Genomic DNA, 18,247 nt, shown 5'->3' with positions numbered 1-18,247 from the left:
TTTCCTTGTGCCCCACATCCTCAATCTCTGGATCCCACAGCCTCCTTCTCTTTCCCCATTTCAGGCCCCAGTCTTTTTTCTCCTCCTTCAATCCTTTCTTTTCTTCCAGAACACTTACCACTGCTGGTGATTGCTATATGTCTAATCAGAAACTTTCTCTCCTACATCTGCTGCTGATAGGCTCACTGTGGTTGACGAAGCAACCCCTTACAGAATCTTTAACTTCATTTACTTGTCTTATTGGCATTTGAACAAGGGCCACAAAAAGGTCTGGAAAAGCCTGTCATGGATTTTTCTATGATACACCATGTAGAATTCAAGAGGTGGTTATATTATGGCTTAGATCCTAACTTTGTTGAGTAAGACTGATAGATATCACAATAACATTTAAAAGTGATCAATGCTATGGAGCCACGATGTCCACAATGAAATGTTAACAGATTTGAAAAACACATCTCAACAGTGACAATAATGAAATCTGTACAAGTGTTTATTTATAAACATATCAATTATATTTCAAAAACCTACTAAAATTGAAGCTCAATGAAACTTTGCACAGATATTGGGACTATCTTTGCAAGCTAGTTAGGTCATTTGAGTTGGGAAATCTCCTGTCCCTAAAGATGCACTTTGGTAGAAAGCGCTCTGTCAGACTTGGTTTTTGCTGTGTCAGGTTTACCATCCTAGATGCGTATCAGAGGAGGCCAAAAGGCTGACTGAGCACTGAAACGGTTGATTCCATGGGTCATTATCCCAGTTGCTTAATTAAATTTTAAGCCCTCTAGCCCTTATCCTTCAAGCAGCCAACCATCTATAATGACATAATGATAGCCCTTTGAGAAATGTCAATGAACAGCTATTGTGGCTATTAGAATGGAGTTTTTTGTACTCATTGACAGAGGCAGCCTGTTTTTTTCCTAATATTTAAAGGGCAGGGGTTTTAATTAACTTTTCATCACAACAGTTCTACAAACTTTATCCCCTCTTCAAGAACATTTATGTCCACTCCAAAAAATTTGTGACTTCCACACGTTAGCTCTTTTCTTTTCTTACAGATGCTGCCAGACTTGCTGAAATTTTCCAGCATTTTCTCCCTTGGTTTGTACTCTCGCACTGCAGGTTAAAGCCCTTGCTATAGTAAAACTAGGCCTGTTTGACCTCAGCATTGAATTCAAATGTTCTTGCTGAGCTTGGAATTTCACACTCTGCCCTCTTTATCCTACCAGCAAAAATGGGATTTGATAGAAATAAGGGAGGGAATTCCACCAGGTCTCACCAGCCTCTTTTAAATGTCTGCTGAGTCTCCATAACTCCATGAAAATCCAGGCCATTGTGTATTTATTTATTTCCTTAATTTTATTTGATCATAAGTTTCTTCATGCTCTGCACTTTCCTTGATTCCAGGTAGGGGCATGCAATTTGCTCTCAGTCTTCAACCAATGTTGGGTCTCCAGGCAGTTTCTTGTAGAATAAAGGTTTATGATCAATAACTGATTACAGAAAAAAAAAGTAGTTCTATATTATGCACAAATGAATAGTCGAAAGGTCCCAAAATAGGTCTTTCTTCAACTGCTCTTTATTAAAAACAATACAAAAGGAATATATAATAGTAAATATATTGCTACTTTCATCGTTAGATGTCTTCTTGCAAGCAATTTAATCTGTAAGTGATACTTTCATTGGATTGATTGTATTCATGTAAATCAGTCCATTATACAGAGCAGAAATTTTTAAAAATCTACTCAAGTAAAGCAGATAAAAAATTCTCTTCCAGATGTGATAATAAGCACACGGCCGCAAGGAGTTTGGAATTCTCAAATTTTTTTTCCCCCCAAGTATCCCCATACTCTGTACCTTGCTAGATTAACAGCACAGGTTTGATATTAACTCCCAAGCTGCAACGAAGGGCAGTTCTCTGGCAGTTGCTAATAAAGTGACCCGGGCAATTGAACATTGATTTTTTTTCCCTTCTCACTCAGAACCTCTGAAGTGCTTGGCAACAAGCTTGTTATCAGCTATAGCTGTATAGGGAACTGTAGGTAGAAACTGTACAGCGCCTCATCACCCATTTGTTTCATTATTTTTAAATTGTTGTCCATGAAAGTTGATGACTCAGGAAATGCTCATTATCACTGTGCACGATTTACAAGTTGCAGCGATTTCAATTCTGCATCTGAATTAATACTTTACTCCAGCCGGGACTGAGCTACACAGATTTAAAATGCAAAGCAGTGCAGGAGAGGCAGCAGTGTAAATGAACAGATTAATTTTAAACAATTATTTTTCTTTCCAACCCCATAACAAGCAAATTTCAAAGATTGAAATCCAATTATGAACTGTAGAGTCCTTCAGCTACTTTAGGTGTAGCCTAATACTTATCCCAATAACTGCAGATCAGATAAAAGAACAAAAGAATTCTCCCCCACTGCAAACAAATAAATACACCAAGCTCAACTTCAGTTTTGTCTACTACTCCATTCTAAATATTGAAGCATTGCAGTTTCAGTCTAGCATGCTATCATAGATGACACCCTGATATCTGCAGGATTTGATAATATAACTCTATCGGAAAAACTCATTTGAATGCACAAACCTTTACTTTTAATTACTCTTTCCTTAATTCTTTTGGCAAATACAGATTTTGAATTGTCAAGGTATTTTACATGGCTGATTTCAACTTTACACTGTAAACTGAATGACACAGGAATGAGCCATGATTTGTTTACAATATGACTGAAATATAACTGCTCATTATTGTCTTTGATAAATTGGAATTGCTTGTGAATTAACTGGCTACCCAGATTAAAATTTTCCTGACCAAAAAAAGTCCAGATAATAAAGTTCGTAAAAGCCAGATGTGACAATTGATTGAGATCGGCCTGAGTAAAATGTCCTGTTCTTGTCTAAAGGAGGTAAACCCAAGTGAGGCTCACAAAACCATGTTGTTTAAATATAGCCCTGCTTCATTATGCTAGTGAGAACTATAGAATTGTAAACTAGCCCTCAAAAAACAAAATAAAGTGGAAGTTTTAAGCCTCTAAAATTATTAAGGAGTGACTTATTAATAAGTTTCCTCAGGATATCTGTCACTGTACTGCTATAACACCAATAAATTTCAGGAGGAACCCCATGTAATTAAGATCCCTGTTGAACATTTGCCTAAATTATGGCAACATTGCAAGGGAAAGCCTGAAGAAACTTGTCCTCATAGTGTACGGTCAAATTGAAACAGCAACAGGAAACAACATGGAATCAAACTTTAGAAAACTGATATGCAGTCAAAGTTTCAAATGAAAATTCAAAGATAGAAAACTACGATTCATAGAAAATTTCACAAGTTCTGCTGACAAAAATAAAGCCATATTAAAATTATACTTGTCTCCTATACTTTGACATTGTTCACTAAACGTTCCATTCTATTGAGTTTACGTTTGTTCTTTGGCATTGATTTTGCATACAATCCATTCTTGATCAGATGTTCCTTGCTGTGATGGATCTGAGCTCCATGTTGAAGCTGGAATGAGCACAAAGCTTGGAGAGGGCGTAGGATAACCTTTAGATTCAAAACAACAGAAATGACTATAATTCAGAAGTAATATTTATTGACTCCATTAGTGTTGTAATATGCCTTCAAGGTATAGCAGCATCACGTCGCTTGACCCTGTCTTGGTTTCACTTTTGTTTTTAGGAATACAAGCACAGGAGTAGGCCATTCAGCTCACTGAGCCTGTCCCACCATTCAATTAGATCATGACTGATCATCTACCTCAAAGTGACTTTCCCACACTATCTCCATATCCCTTGAAGTCATAGTTGCCAGAAATCTATTGATTTCTGCCTTGATTTTGCTCAATGACTGAGCATTCACAGCCATCTGGATAGAGAATTCCAAAAGTTCATTACCATCCGAGTGCAGATATTCGTCCTCATCTCAGTTTCAAATGACCTGCCCCTCATCCTTATTTATTTTATTTATTAGTGTCACAAGTAGGCTTACATTAACACTGCAATGAAGTTACTGTGAAAATCCCCGAGGTGCCACACTCTGGCACCTGTTCGAGCGCAGTGGGGGAGAATTTAGTGGGGCCACTGCAACTAACCAGCACATCTTTTGGACTGTGGAAGGAAACTGGAACACTTGGAGGAAATCCAGGCAGACATAAGGAGAATGTACAGACTCCGCATAGACAGTGACCCAACCATGAATCAAACCTGGGTCACTGGCACTGTGGGGCAGCAATGCTAACCAATGTACCACCGTGCTACCCACTAAGATTATGTTCCCTAATTTTGAGGTTGCATAAACTAGGATTGTTTTCACTGGAAAGATGGAGGCTGAGGGGAGATCTGATACCAGGTGGACAATGCATATCTCTTTAACCTGTGCTCACCGCTCTTTCCACTCGTCTGTACCTTTAAGACTTGATTAGTAGTAAAGACTCACATTCTAATCATTATTCTGTAAATTGAGTTTGTGTCTTTATATGTTTGTGAATAGAGCTCCCACTCGCCTGACGAAGGAGCAGGCTCTGAAAGCTAGTGGCTTTTGCTACCAACTAAACCTGTTGGACTTTAACCTGGTGTTGTCAGACTTCTTACCGGATGGATAGTCAGAGGTTTTTTCCCAGCGTGGAAGTGTCAATTACAAGGGTCACAGGTTTAAGGTGAGAGGGGGAACATTTAAGGGAGATGTGCAGGGAAGTTTTTCACGTAGAGTGTGATGGGTATGTGGAATGCACTGCCAGGTGAGGTGGTGCAAGCAGGCACATTTGCAACATTTAAGAGGCATCTGGATGGGTTCGTGGATAGGCAGGGAATAGAGGGATATGGATTGAAGATGGCAGAAGATTCTTTTTTAGCTTAGTTAGGGCATCATGATTGGAGCGCCGGAGGGCCTGCTTCTTTGCTATACTTCTCTTTGTTCTTAATTGTTCTTTAGATTCACCAGCTCAGGAAAATCTTATATAGATAAGAGTCACACTCTTCATTCTTCAAAACTCGAGGGAATATAGCCTCAGTCTCAACAACCTTCTTTATCAAACATCCTGCCATCCCAGGGATTAGTCTGGTGAACCTTCGTCCCATCCCTCTATAGCAAGTTCATCCCTCCTCAGATAAGGGGACCAAAACTATACACAATACTCAGCCAGAGCACACATTCACAGCCCTGCTGCTGATGTCTTCAAGTTTTCTATATCTTTATAGCTGTTCTTATGTGCCTAGGCTAAATATATGAACCCATAATGTGTCTACCTAATCCTTTGAGAAACTAGCCTTAGATCATTATAACAACATGGCAGACAGTAGAGATAGTATTCCTTCGGGTATTATTGATATTATGAGCCTCCCATGATTAAATAGCCAGATTAAAGGAAAAAAGGCCATTATCAAGTCTTAAAAGTGTAGTCACAGTTAAGGTGCATTGCAAAAAGTTAGTATGCAGATGGGTAAATAATTAGGAAAGCAAATTGAATGTTATTGTTTATTGTGAGGCGAATTGAATACAAAAGGAGAGAGGTCATGCTTCAGTTACACAGGGCAATGATGAGATCACTGCTGGAGTATTGTGTACAGTAATTGTCTCCTTTTTTAAGTAAGTATGTAAATACATTGGAAGCAGCTCAGACAAAATTTACTAAACTAACAATTGAAATGAAAGGGTTGTCTTATGAGGCTAGATTTGTATCTGCTGGAGTTTGAGAGAAAAAGAGGCAAAATGATTGAAACATGTAAGATCCTGAAGGGTCTTGACAGGGTGGATGGGAAAAGGATGTTTCTTCTTGACAGAATTGAGAACTAAGAAACACTACTTAAAAATAAGGGGTCACTCCACATCATCACTCATTTAAGACAGAGATGAGAAGATTTTTTTCTTGGAGGGTCATGAGTCTTTGGAATTATCTTCCTCAAAAAGCAGTAGAAGCAGAATCTTTGAATATTTTTAAGACAGAGGTAGATAGATTATTGATAAGCAAGAGATGAAAGTAGGTGAGAGTGTGGGGTTAAAGTTACAATCAGATTATCCAGGATGTTATTGAATGGTGGAGCAGGTCCAAGAGGCCGAACTCCTGCTCCAATTTTGTTTGTTTGTATGATAAACGTTGTCACCATTTTGCAAACAACAAAATTCTACACAAAATTAGATGAGTATTCAATCTGTTTTGGTGATGTTGGCCAGCACTTGGTAAACAAGAGTTAGCAGAAGTTTAAAGATGGCCATCCTCCAAATTGCAATCTTGGTCTCATTTAGAAATTTGAGCTGTGTATAAAAGAATAATCCAAAAACATCCTGGATAATCTGATTGTAACTTCAACTTCACACTCACACCCACTTTCACCCCTTGCTTATCAGTAATCTATCCACCTCGGCCTTAAAAATATTCAAATATTCTGCTTCCACTGCATTTTAAAGAAGATAATTCCAAAGACTCATTGTTAATGATTATTCACAGAAATAAACTGTTTTTGTTCATCATTGAGATTTCTTCACTGATCCCTTCAGCTTCTACATTGGACAATCTTCTTTTCCTTAATGACTTCAACCATCATTTCAATTCATCCTGCTCTCCTACCTCTGCATTCAATACCCTTTTATTCTTTCTAAATCTTTCCCACGTTGTTGACTCACCAATGCATTTTCCTGGTCAACCCCCTGACCTTGATATCTCATATGGTCTTGCTCATCCCATTATGTTAATTACAGATACGATCATCTCTAATCACTTCTTTGCATCACTCTCCACCCATATCCACTTTCCATGCCCCAGCTCTACTAACTTCTGCACCCATCTCTGGAAAATTCTATTCCCCAGCTCACTTACAACTGCACTTTCAAAAGCCCAACTATCTAGCCTCTGGTCCTCTGTATACAACATTTCTGCCACTATGATTTACTTAACCTTATCTCCATCTTTTATGTCCTCGTTCTCAATAAAGTCAAGATTCGTTCTCACTCTGGTCGTTCCCCCGGTATAGCCGTCATTACTGCTCCCTGAAGTCCAAAGGAAAAAAAAATGAAGGAATATAGTGGACAACTAATTTAGCCATTCACCGCCAAATCTGGCAGGATCACTCAAAAATATTAGGCGGGATTTTACAGCCTCGCTAGGGCGAAACCAGAAATTCCTGCCCAGGGTCAACAGAGATTTCTGTTGTCAGACCTTCACTCACATCAATTCTGTGGTGGGCCATTGTGTCCTACTCTTACCTGTTAAAGCTGTTCAGTATCCTAGCATCATCCTTGAATGTAAAGATACCCCCCCAGCTTCTTTTGTCTTCTGCAAATCTTCTTGTTAAACTCTTCTTCCTGGCACCCTGCCCTTTAACAACATGCAACAATCTTGTGAACTTTTCTGTCACTAAGATCGAGACCATCTAATCAGCTGCCTCTGCTGTACTCCTTCCTTCAATTAGCCACCTATTCAACCTGTCTTTATAAACTCGAGCTGCCCAAGCTCTAAACTCATAACTTTCTCTACAGTCTTTCCTATTTGCTCTCGAGTCCTCTCTGAGCTCATCTTGCCTGTAGGATCCTCAACCTCTTGTTCCCTTGATCCAATTCTCATTAAACTGCTGATCACTCAATTTCCCCTCCTGGCCCCCACGTTAGCTGATATTGTAAATGATTCTCTCTTCAGGTGTCATCCTCTTTCCTCTAACCATTATCCCTCTCCTCAAAAAAAAACCTTGACCCCATCATCTTCACAAACTCCCAGCACATCTCTAAGCTCCCTTTCCTCTCCAAAGTCCTTGAATGTGTTGTAGCCTCTCAAATCTGTTTACTTTCCTGGAACTTTGTGTTTCAATCTTACCAATCAGGTTTCTGTTCCTGCCACAGTAGCTAAACAGCTTTTACCAAATAACAGCCTATATGACTGTGACAAAGGCAAACTTTGCTCGCTTGTGCTTCTCAACCTGTCTGCTGCCTTTCACACAGTTGACAATATCATGCTACTCCAACAACGCTCCACTGTCAACTTAAAGTTTATTATTATTAAAGTTTATTTATTTATTAGTCACAAATAGGCTTACATTAACACTGCTGGGACAGCTGTCACATGGTTCCAAAATTATCCAGAGAATTATTTGCACATGCAAGCAAACCATTTCCTCTGCTGTCCCCAAAGGATTAATCATGCCCAGTTCTATTTTTCAACCACATGTTGCTCTTTGATGACACCATTTTGAAAAGATAGTATTAGTTTTCAGACCTATATTGATGATACCCAGCTCTGCCTCACCATCAACACTCTCACCTTCTCCGCTGTTGCTAATTTGTGAATGTACAATACTGGATGAGCAGGAATTTCCTCCAATTAAACATTGGGAAAATTGAAACCATAATTCATGGTTTCCACTCCAAACTGTGTTCTCCAGCTACTGATTCAATCCTTCTTCCTGGCAACAGTCTGAGATTAAGCCAGTCTGTTCACATTTTTGGTACTACATTTGAATCTTAGATGAACTTCTGATGGCATATTTATGCCAACACTAAGATCACATATCCTTACCACTAACTTCGCCAGGATCTCTGCTCACCTGCAACTGAAACCCTCATCTGTGCCTTCATTACTTCTAATCTCAGCTATTCCTGGCTGATCTGCCACATTCAACCCTCTATAAACATAAGGTAACCCAAAACTCAGTGTCTTAACTCTCAGGTTGTCTTGTTCTCTTATCATCCCTCTACTCATTGACCCACTTGGCTTCTGGTCAAGCAACATCTTGACTTTAAAGTTCTTATACTTGCTTTCAGATCCATCTATGTCTTCCCCCTGCCCACTCTCTTCGGTCTTCTCCAAGACCACAATTCTAAAACACCTGCATTCATCTTACAGCTTACAGAATTATTTATTTTATTAAGCTCAAATCAATTCAACGTACTTAATATCTCTGAGGCATTAAAGATGGTCTTTTGTGCATATCCATTTTAATTGCTCTGCCATTCATGTTTGTGCCCTCAGTTGCCTGTGCCCCAAGCTCTGGAAAAGCCTCCCACAACTTTCTGTCTCTTTACCTTACTTTCTTTCTTTAAGACATTCCTTAAAATGTACATAACTGACTAAGCTTTTGGGCATCTAACCTAATATCTCCTTATGCAGCTTGGTGTCATACTTTGTCATATAGTGCTCATGTGAAACACCGTGGGAACTTTCATTATATCAAAGGCACTATGAAGATACAAGTTTTATTATACCAGTCAGTCTGCTGCAGATTTGCTCACAGTGTATAAGAGGAAAATAAAGCTATGATTTTTCAATATTTTTTGTTCAAAATAGAATCAAAAAATGAAAGAAGGAAATGCTTAACTTTCCATAATGGTGAAAATATCCTGCAATGGCTGGTAGGTAGAAGCAATATGGGACTTGTGGAGGGGTACGTGGGCATAGAGAAAAAAGATGAGGCTTGCTATTTATCTGATATGTTTAATGAAATGTCCAAAATGCAGACTATTACTTCATAAATATTTACTCCAATGTCAGTTATAGCCCACCCCTACAAAAATACCAAGATTTTCATAAACTTCTGTGCATAGTTTATATGCAGCTTACAGAATTATTTATTTTATTAAGCTCTAATCAATTCAATGTACTTAATATCTCTGAGGTATTAAAGAATACCAGTCAACTTATTTTGTTCCTATCAGAATACCTTTACAGTTTCCAACATAACATGAATTGCCTGGAATTATGGCATCTTGTGACTTCTTACCTCATGAATGCAATGGTTCTTTTCCACTAGTGACAGTGCAAAGGCTGCACACTCCAGGGTAGAGAGACAAGTATTTGTTGGCTGAGTTCGGATTATGTATTGGCTTGATAAACTGGTTTTGAGTTGAACCTAAAAGCAATGAGGGGGATAGTGTTATTGTTTTTAAAGATATTTATTTTCTCATTAAAAAATTACACAAATAATCTGAGCAAAATGTAAGATCATATTCAAGGTTATGCCATGGCACAGGAGATAAAGGTACTGACTCATGTGCTTCTTAACTAAACAGGTAAGGAAGATTACCAATTCAACCTTTATGAAGTTAGTAGACCTTGGCTATGATGAGACTAGGTGTGCACAATTAAGCTAGGAAAGGAAGGAAACAAACAGACCATATTCCACTTCAGATGGCAATGATTGCGGATGAAAAGTGCAAAGCAAACACTAGGTTAGGACAGAAGAAGGATTCAGCTACAACGTCCCCAGCTTTTAGATGGGCTGCAGGCATTGCATGTCAATGTTTACACACAAAGAACAGCTTTCTGTAACCTGGCATGACTTGTAGTCAATGGCAGAGTAGTGTAATAAAGATATGATTTCTGTGCAACCAAAAACAGAAAAGAGTTAGAATGGGATTTCTCAAAAAGATCTCTTGGCTCTGTCTGCTTATTATGTACGAGTTAAATCTAGATTCTAACAGATTTTTGATTTTCTGTCATTATTTTGGGGACATAGAACACAAGTATGAATTTAAACATAAACCTGATAGACATTATGGTTTTTTTTTAAGAAAACAAACAGAAGTGAAAATACAGATTTATATTAAAGATACCAACAATAATGAATGAAGGTTAGAATATGTGTGCTGCAAATGGGAGAATCCAAGTAACTGTTGCTTAATAGCACAGTCGAAAGCATCTTCCATTACAATGCTGATGACTGACAGTGAATTAATGGGGCAGTGTTTAGCCAGGTTGAATTTGTTCTGCCTTTTGAGAACAGGACGAATCTGGTACATGTATTTTAACAACTTAGCTAGGAATGAGACTAGTTCTGGAGCACAAGTCTTCAGTATCAGGATGTTGTTGTGCCCCATTGCCTTTACTGTATCCAATTCACTGAACTGTTACATGGAGTGAATTGGATTGGTTAGACTAGAAGACTGGAATCCTGTGATGGTGGAACTTTAGGTGGAAGTCTAGATGGATAATTCACTCCAAATTTCTAACTGAAAATAGTTGTTAATATTTCAGTCTTGACTCACAAACTGGTGCTGGGCTCCACCATTGTTTAATCCGCTGAATGAAAAATCATTTGGGAAAAATGTGACAAGTATCAGTGATACTTTACTCATATAAACATCTTCGTTTTTAGTCATGATACTTCCACAACAAAATTAAAATCTAATCCCCACAAAAGTTAATGTCTCAACTGGCCTTTTATTATACACACAATACAATAAACGCACCTACACATTACAAACACTGTCAATAACACATACATAAATCATATTTTTCCAGGGGGGATGTATAAAGTGGCAGTAATTCAAAGTGACAGTTTAAGAGCTGTCTGTTTATAGATTCCATAGGGATTTTCAGTCATGCAATTGTTGTAAATGGATGTCACGAAACACTTTGGCTTTCTTCAAGCTGGCTACTTGTCCAAATCAAATTGGTGGCTTTAGTTAAAATTCCAATGAATTGAACCTCCAAGCTCTATAGATGTGTACTGCATTTCAAATGGTAAAACTTCAGGGTAGGTATTTCTGTTATGTGCAATCCAATCATGATGATCCAGATAGAAATCGTAAACGCTTTGGGAAGTGAATTTTTGTTGAGATTTTACTCAAAATTGATTTGCATTTTGCCAAATGCATAATTGATTATGAACCTCACAATTGGGCAGTGTCTTAAAACAATTTTACTTTAAAAATTACTTTGAGTACTAATTTGATGCATTTTGATTAAAGCAACTAAAAAACTTTTATCACAAAACTAAGCATTTTCATCAGTGTCTAATCCAGCACCTGTGATTAACACATATTAACACATATTTGCATGAGTCGCAAAAACCCAGCTTGCAGGTGCAGCAGGTGGTCAGGAAGGCGAATGGGATGCTGGCCTTCATAGTGAGGGGGATTGAATATAAAAGTAGGGAGGTCTTGCTGCAGCTGTATAGGGCATTGGTGAGGCCGCAGCTGGAGTACTGTGTGCAGTTTTGGGCGCCGCACCTGCGCAAAGATATTTTGGCCTTGGAGGAAGTGCAGAGGAGGTTTACTAGGCTGATACCAGAGTTGAGGGGGTTGAGCTATGAGGAGAGGCTGAATAAACTGGGCTTGTACTTGTTAGAGTTTAGAAGAATGAGGGGAGATCTCATTGAGACGTATAAGATGATGAATGGGATGGATAGGATAGAGGTGGAGAGACTCTTCCCGCTCAAAAAAGACAGTAGGACTAGGGGGCACAGCCTCAAGATAAAAGGGAGGCGGTTTAGAACGGAGTTGAGGAGGAACTTCTTCACTCAAAGGGTGGTGAATCTCTGGAATTCTCTGCCCGTTGAATTGGTGGAGGCTGCCTCGCTAAATATTTTTAAGACGCGGGTTGATGGGTTTTTGATAAGAGAGGGGATTAAGGGTTATGGGGAGAAAGCGGGAAAGTGGAACTGCGCAGCGACAGATCAGCCATGATCTTATTGAATGGCGGGGCAGGCTCGAAGGGCTAGATGGCCTACTCCTGCTCCTATTTCTTATGTTCTTAAATTAAAGAAAACTATTTCATAAAAAATAATAAACGTCATTTGCTGTTTTTACTGGAGGACAGCAGCAGGTTAAAAAAAATACATTCAAAAGATTCTAAATCCTGTCTATTAGTGTCTGTGCACCCAAAAGAAACAATGAAATTTGCAGAGTTCCCTCGCAGGACTGCCAACAAACATAATTAATAGAAACTCCCAATGGTGATTAATTCATCCTGAGAGCCTGGCCAGTTTTGTGGTGTGGCTGGCTTGTAGTGCAACAATTTGTGGCACAAAAGATTGTAGAATCTTTGTTTGCACTGAACATAATCTGCAGTTTTGTGACTTTATATGAATTACACTGAAAAGAATAATCCAACCAAACAAAAACTCAGTGGATAGAATTTTAAGAATGTTGAGGGATTGGTGCTCACCATCCCGAGAGTTGGACCCAGCACACAGCAGCCAACTCTCAAATTCTTATTGCCATTTAATACTCACTTGAGCATTGATTGACAGTGCATGGGACTTCTGTCAACCCTTGGAAGGAAAACTCGTCTGTGAGAGTTGTTGGCCAATCAGACAACCAGGTCAGGTACAGCGCTGTAGTGGCCAGAAGCAGCACTCTGCCTGGAAGAGGTCTGGGATCTTTGAAAAGATAAGTCCCAGGGTGGGAAGGTAAGGAACACTGGGGCAGGGATGGCATTTGACTCCTCAGGCCGTAGATGGGATGGGAGGGGGGGGGGGGCGGTCGCAATCATGGCATTGAGGGCGGGGGGGGGGGGGGGGGGGGGGGGGGGGGTTGGTCAGGTGTTGGGGGTGGTTGGGGTGATAGGGTCCCAACTCTGAGGAAACCTTCAAAGTGAACCATTCCCTAGCTGCCTTCCCACCTAAAATGGTTTAAAGTTTAAATGTAACTTTTCCACCTACCTACACTTTCTCTTGACAGCCTAAAACCCAAAGCTGGGTAGGATAAGCCCTTAAGTGGCCAAAATGTGGTTACCTAAGGGCCTTAATAAGTGAATGGACAGATTTCCTCCCCATCTGAGTTTGGGTAACAGGTTTGGGGGAAAACCGCCCATTCAATGTTATGCTCTCTCTCCCCAGAACCTGCCATGGGGTGGGGGGGTAAAATTCTACCCTACGCTTCAACTTTAATGGTATTGAAATCTAAAACACAAATATAATCCTAATCATCATAAATCAAAATATACTGCAGTTGAATTAATAGTAACTTAAGTAAAAGATCTGGAATTGACTTCTATAGTTCCCTCTCCCACAGGTGGGCTCCCAGAAAATTCCCTTTTGCCCCTGACCTTGTTACAATTTTATGTGGAGTGATCGAGGTCTAGGGCCAATTATTGGCCAAGCATTTAACGGTTGCTACCCTACCAGTTTCAGAGCTCAGGGACAAGGTTAAACTCAGTAGGTTACCCTGCTTGGGACTCAGGTGGGAAGGGGGCACCTCCCTCAAAGAATTCCTTTCCACTCCAAGTGTCACCTCCCCCCACTTTCCCCTGAAAAATCCTATCCCTAGACTCTATATTTTATAAGTCAAGAGGGATCTACAGAAAAGACCTATGATTGACCAGTGCTAAGTTTTACATATTGCTGAAGAAGTCATTCACTATTAATTTATCTGGTTCAGCTGGGACTTAACAAAACACTGGAGGCCAGGATGCCAAGTTAGTTGAAGATTACCGACCTCCAAGGAGATGCAAGTGGGTCCTACTGGGAGCAAGAAGGAATTGACTCTGGTCTAAGTGAGGACCAAATCTAGGCTCCTGAAGAAATTTCAAACATGAAATTTATTCGCTCCACTTTTTGGGTGCAGTGACCGTGATTTATTGCTGTGCCTGCAATTAAGGTGGGTAAGACACAGAATTTGCCTACCAATCTCTTTTTTGACAACTGCGTGGCCAGAATCAGATCCTGTGCAACCTAGACTCTATTTCTATCTGTTTTGCTGCTTCCCTAGGTGCATGCCTTGGAATGGAGCCAAATATCATTGGGAAGAAACCATGTGCTGCAGGCCAAACCAAAGAACTGTGTCTATTTTTCCTTTAAAAGAGAAATTGAAGCAATGCACTGCAGGCAACCAGGTAATTATTTGTCATGCAGGGAGAAGCTATGGCACGTCAGGCGAAGTAAAAAGCCATCCCCACCCGGTCCCCCAGCTCTAGTAACACTTGTCTTGAGAGGCTGAGGCCAGAAAGGAAGCCAGCTTTCCGGCGAGAAGCTCTCAAGACTACTCCTCTGACGGCAAGGGGACAGCTGGTAAGGATGATCAGTGTCCACAGCTTAACAGCCAGAAAATGCCACAAAACGTTTAATGACCTCTCTTGGCTGGTGAGAGAGAAAGCATTTGAACATCACATCTCTCACCCATTACACCAGGCACATTATTCATATACAAAGATATATAATCACCTACTTTCTGTTCTCAGCCTTCCAGGAGGAGGTTTTCCACAGCAGACGGGAAAGGCAGGTGATGCATAGAATGATCCTCTCATTACCCTTGAGCAGATGACCTGAAGGATTATGGATACTAGTGGCAATGCCAAGATGGAAAATTGTAAGTTGCTGCCTCATAAATCTTTTCCACTTACTACCCATCCCAGAAAAGTGCCATGAATGGAAAACTAACAATGGAGTAACTGTAGACTTTATGATTTCCTCCCCACACTCTTACCTCATTCGTAACCTCCCCAATGCTTTAAGATAGATAAGAACTGCCAGCTGCTCAGCCACAGTAGCCCCTGGTGGAAGGGCGAGGAGAGGAATTTCCTTAAAGATTGTCATTTGATGCAACAGTCACAGCTCCCAGTGCAGACATTAGCATTGCACATACACTAGAGGTTAGGACAAAGCAGGGATTTGCGCATGATGAATCACTAGGAATGATTGGGTTGCAGCTAGGCCCAGGGATGGTCAGTTTGTATGCAAACTCCTGGACAAGTAAGGGAACAGACGTGTTCTGCTATGGGGGACTTAGATGAAGACCTCAGTGGTATAGAAAAATTCCAATGAGAGTGCACACTGAAATACTTAGTGCACTTGTAGGGCGACAAATAGGCTCTTGTCACCAGATAGATGCTTTGGGGAGTCCAGTTCAACCTTGGCACAGGACATGAAACCCATTCTTTTCACCATGCAAACTCCTCTGTGGCAACACTGCCAAACTGACCCATAATGGGGCATCTGCTCATCACTAACTCAGCTTTCATTACTTCACAGGCAGCAGCCTCTCAATGAATCAGTTGTATAGTGAAAGCTCAAACTGAGGTCATGGGTTAACTGCCATAGGCATGCAGAATCAAGCTTCTGCCATCAAGCACAGACACTGTAACTGTGGAGGTGAATGCCAATGCTTAACAATGCCTGAAGGCTTTCATACTCCAGCAGATTCCTAACATCGTTGGGGCACTGTCCTTTTGTGAGGCGATACTGCCTCCATGCAGCATGAATTGTAGTGATGTAAACAGCAAAATCTTGGATGTAGGAACTTGATTTCTCCACAGCACTGTGGCCCTTTGTGATTGAAGGCCATCTGACCTAAAGTGGTGAGACAGTGGAACAGGGAAATGAACCACTTGTGGAAGTGTCACTCAACAGCCATCCTGTTGTCTATTTTAGAAGCCTAAGGAAATTGTAGACTGTCACAGACTAAAAGCATTGTGAATACTGCCAGAATAGCAGACATTCACTGACATGAATTTTTTGATGTGGTCACACACCAACTGCACATTGATTGACTGACAGCCCAAGTGGTTGCGATATCTCTCTCCATTGATATGGGGGAACCTACAGAGCAACATGCTTGCAGTCAATGGTGTCCTGCCCCATTGGGAAGGCTGCTATCCTGGTGAACCATGTTCCATTTCATCCTGATCTTCCCTCTTCAGGGACAAGAGTATAAACTTCCTCTTATCTTGTAAAGGACTTCTGTCACAGGGTTTTGGTATGACCACATCGGAAATACTGCAGACAGTTTTGGTATCCACATCTATGAAAGGATATACTCACATTCCAGATGGTATGGCAAAGATTCATTAAACTGATCCTTGGGATGAGGAGTTTGTCCTCTAATGAGAAACTGAATAAATTGGGCTTCAATTCTCTGGAATTCAGAAGGATGCTTGATAGGGTAGGCAGTGAAAGATTGTTTGTGTTGGTAGGAAAGTGTAAAACACAATCCCAGGATAAGTGACTGATCATTTAGGACTGAAATGTGGTGAAATGATTTCGTTCAGGTGAATATCTGCAATTCTCCACCAACTTTGAATCCTCCACCAAAAAGAGTAGTGGATGTATGAATACATTAAAATACATTTAAGGGTGAGATAGACATATGCAGGGCAATGATATTTTCTGCCATTTTGAAGTCAAAAAAATCTCCAAACTTCTCCAGCAACTCACCATTGTGCTTCCGCCAACTTTGCCTCAGCACAAGCAAGACAAAAGAACTTCAGCTGCAATTTGTTAATGGGTCCTTTTTAAACAGCAGCACAACAGGGCCCATCTTGCATCTAATGCTTATTGTTTCAGGACTAACACAGGGGTCGCCAACACATTTATTGATGAACTTTTGTACTTTTGCATTGCGTCAGCAAGTTGACATCAGTGCTCTGATTGCCCACATGCAGTGATTTCAGGCACAGATAGAGGATGCACTCGTTGACCTTGGCAGCGGGAATTAAAGTTAACAACTAGGAGTAGGTATATAGCCCATGCTCCACCACACCATGATGTGCTGGTGTTAGACTAGGGTAAACATCGTAAAATGTCTCACAATTCCAGATTGAAGTCCAACAGGTTTATTTGGTAGCACAAGCCACTAGCTTTCAGAGTGCTGCCCCTTCATCAGGTGAGTGGGAGTTCTGTTCACAAGCAGGGCGTATAAAGACAAACTCAATTTACAAAATAATGGTTGGAATGCGACTCTTTATAGCTAATCAAGTCTTAAATGTACAGACAATGTGAGTGGAGAGAGGGTTAAGCACAGGTTAAAGAGATGTGTATTGTCTCCAGCGAGGACAATATGTATTGTCTCCAGTCCTGGATGGAGACAATACACATCTCTTTAACCTGAGCTTAACTCTCTCACCACTCACATTGTCTGTACCTTTAAGACTTGATTATCAGTTAAAGACTCCCATTCCAACCATTATTTTGTAAATTGAGTTTGTATCTTTATATGCCGTTTGTAAACAGAGCTCTCAGGGCAGCGCTCCAAAAGCTAGCGGCTTGTGCTACCAAATAAACCTGTTGGACTTTAACCTAGTGTTGTGAGACTTCTAACTGTGTTCACTACACTATCACAGAGGTAGTTTAAACTTATACCTCTCTGACTTTATGCAATGATATTACAAAAACAGAAATAAGTACTATCATGTTTGGCATGTGGTCTTATTACTAACTATCAGTTGCAATCAAACTTTTCACTTCAGTTCTGTCTCATATTGCCAATTTTCAAATATAATCATATTTACAGCACAAATAAGTCACAGAAATAGAAATTTAGACTGAGAAGCAAATCATTAACTTATACTACTTCATTTCTGTTCTGGGAACTGAGTGAAGGAGATAATCAGTCTGACTCCTACTCTTGAATCAATTATATTAATCAAAGATCACTGAATAACAAAAAAAAACTACTCTGAACCCCACTGGAGAAATGTAAATCTTTACTCACAGAACTTCAGAAATTTTTGAAGGCAATTGACTGCTAGGTTCTGGCCTGATGCACATGAAAACAAATTGTGTGTTAAAAAGGTTATATTAACTGAATTTAAAAAAAAGA

The 18,247-nt window shown here is 40.1% G+C and overlaps 1 protein-coding gene across 3 annotated transcripts in view; it reads right to left on the bottom strand.

Moving 5' to 3' along the window:
• Positions 1-1,562: 1,562 nt before the first annotated feature.
• The window catches only part of dtwd2 (DTW motif tRNA-uridine aminocarboxypropyltransferase 2), a 121,509-nt gene continuing 104,824 nt past the window's right edge, over positions 1,563-18,247 (bottom strand). For all 3 annotated transcript variants that reach the window (XM_080188970.1, XM_080188968.1, XM_080188969.1), the window contains 2 exons: positions 9,712-9,840; positions 1,563-3,553 (listed from right to left, as the gene is read on the bottom strand). In XM_080188970.1, the coding sequence (XP_080045096.1) occupies positions 3,383-3,553; positions 9,712-9,840 (300 nt within the window). In that variant the 3' untranslated portion in view covers positions 1,563-3,382. The remainder of the gene's footprint in view (positions 3,554-9,711; positions 9,841-18,247) is intronic.

The sequence above is a fragment of the Carcharhinus amblyrhynchos genome, chromosome 5 (assembly GCF_965287045.1).
Source record: "Carcharhinus amblyrhynchos chromosome 5, sCarAmb.v2.hapA, whole genome shotgun sequence".
Taxonomy (NCBI): Eukaryota; Metazoa; Chordata; class Chondrichthyes; order Carcharhiniformes; family Carcharhinidae; genus Carcharhinus; species Carcharhinus amblyrhynchos.
This window is presented reverse-complemented; position numbering and strand designations above follow the sequence as displayed.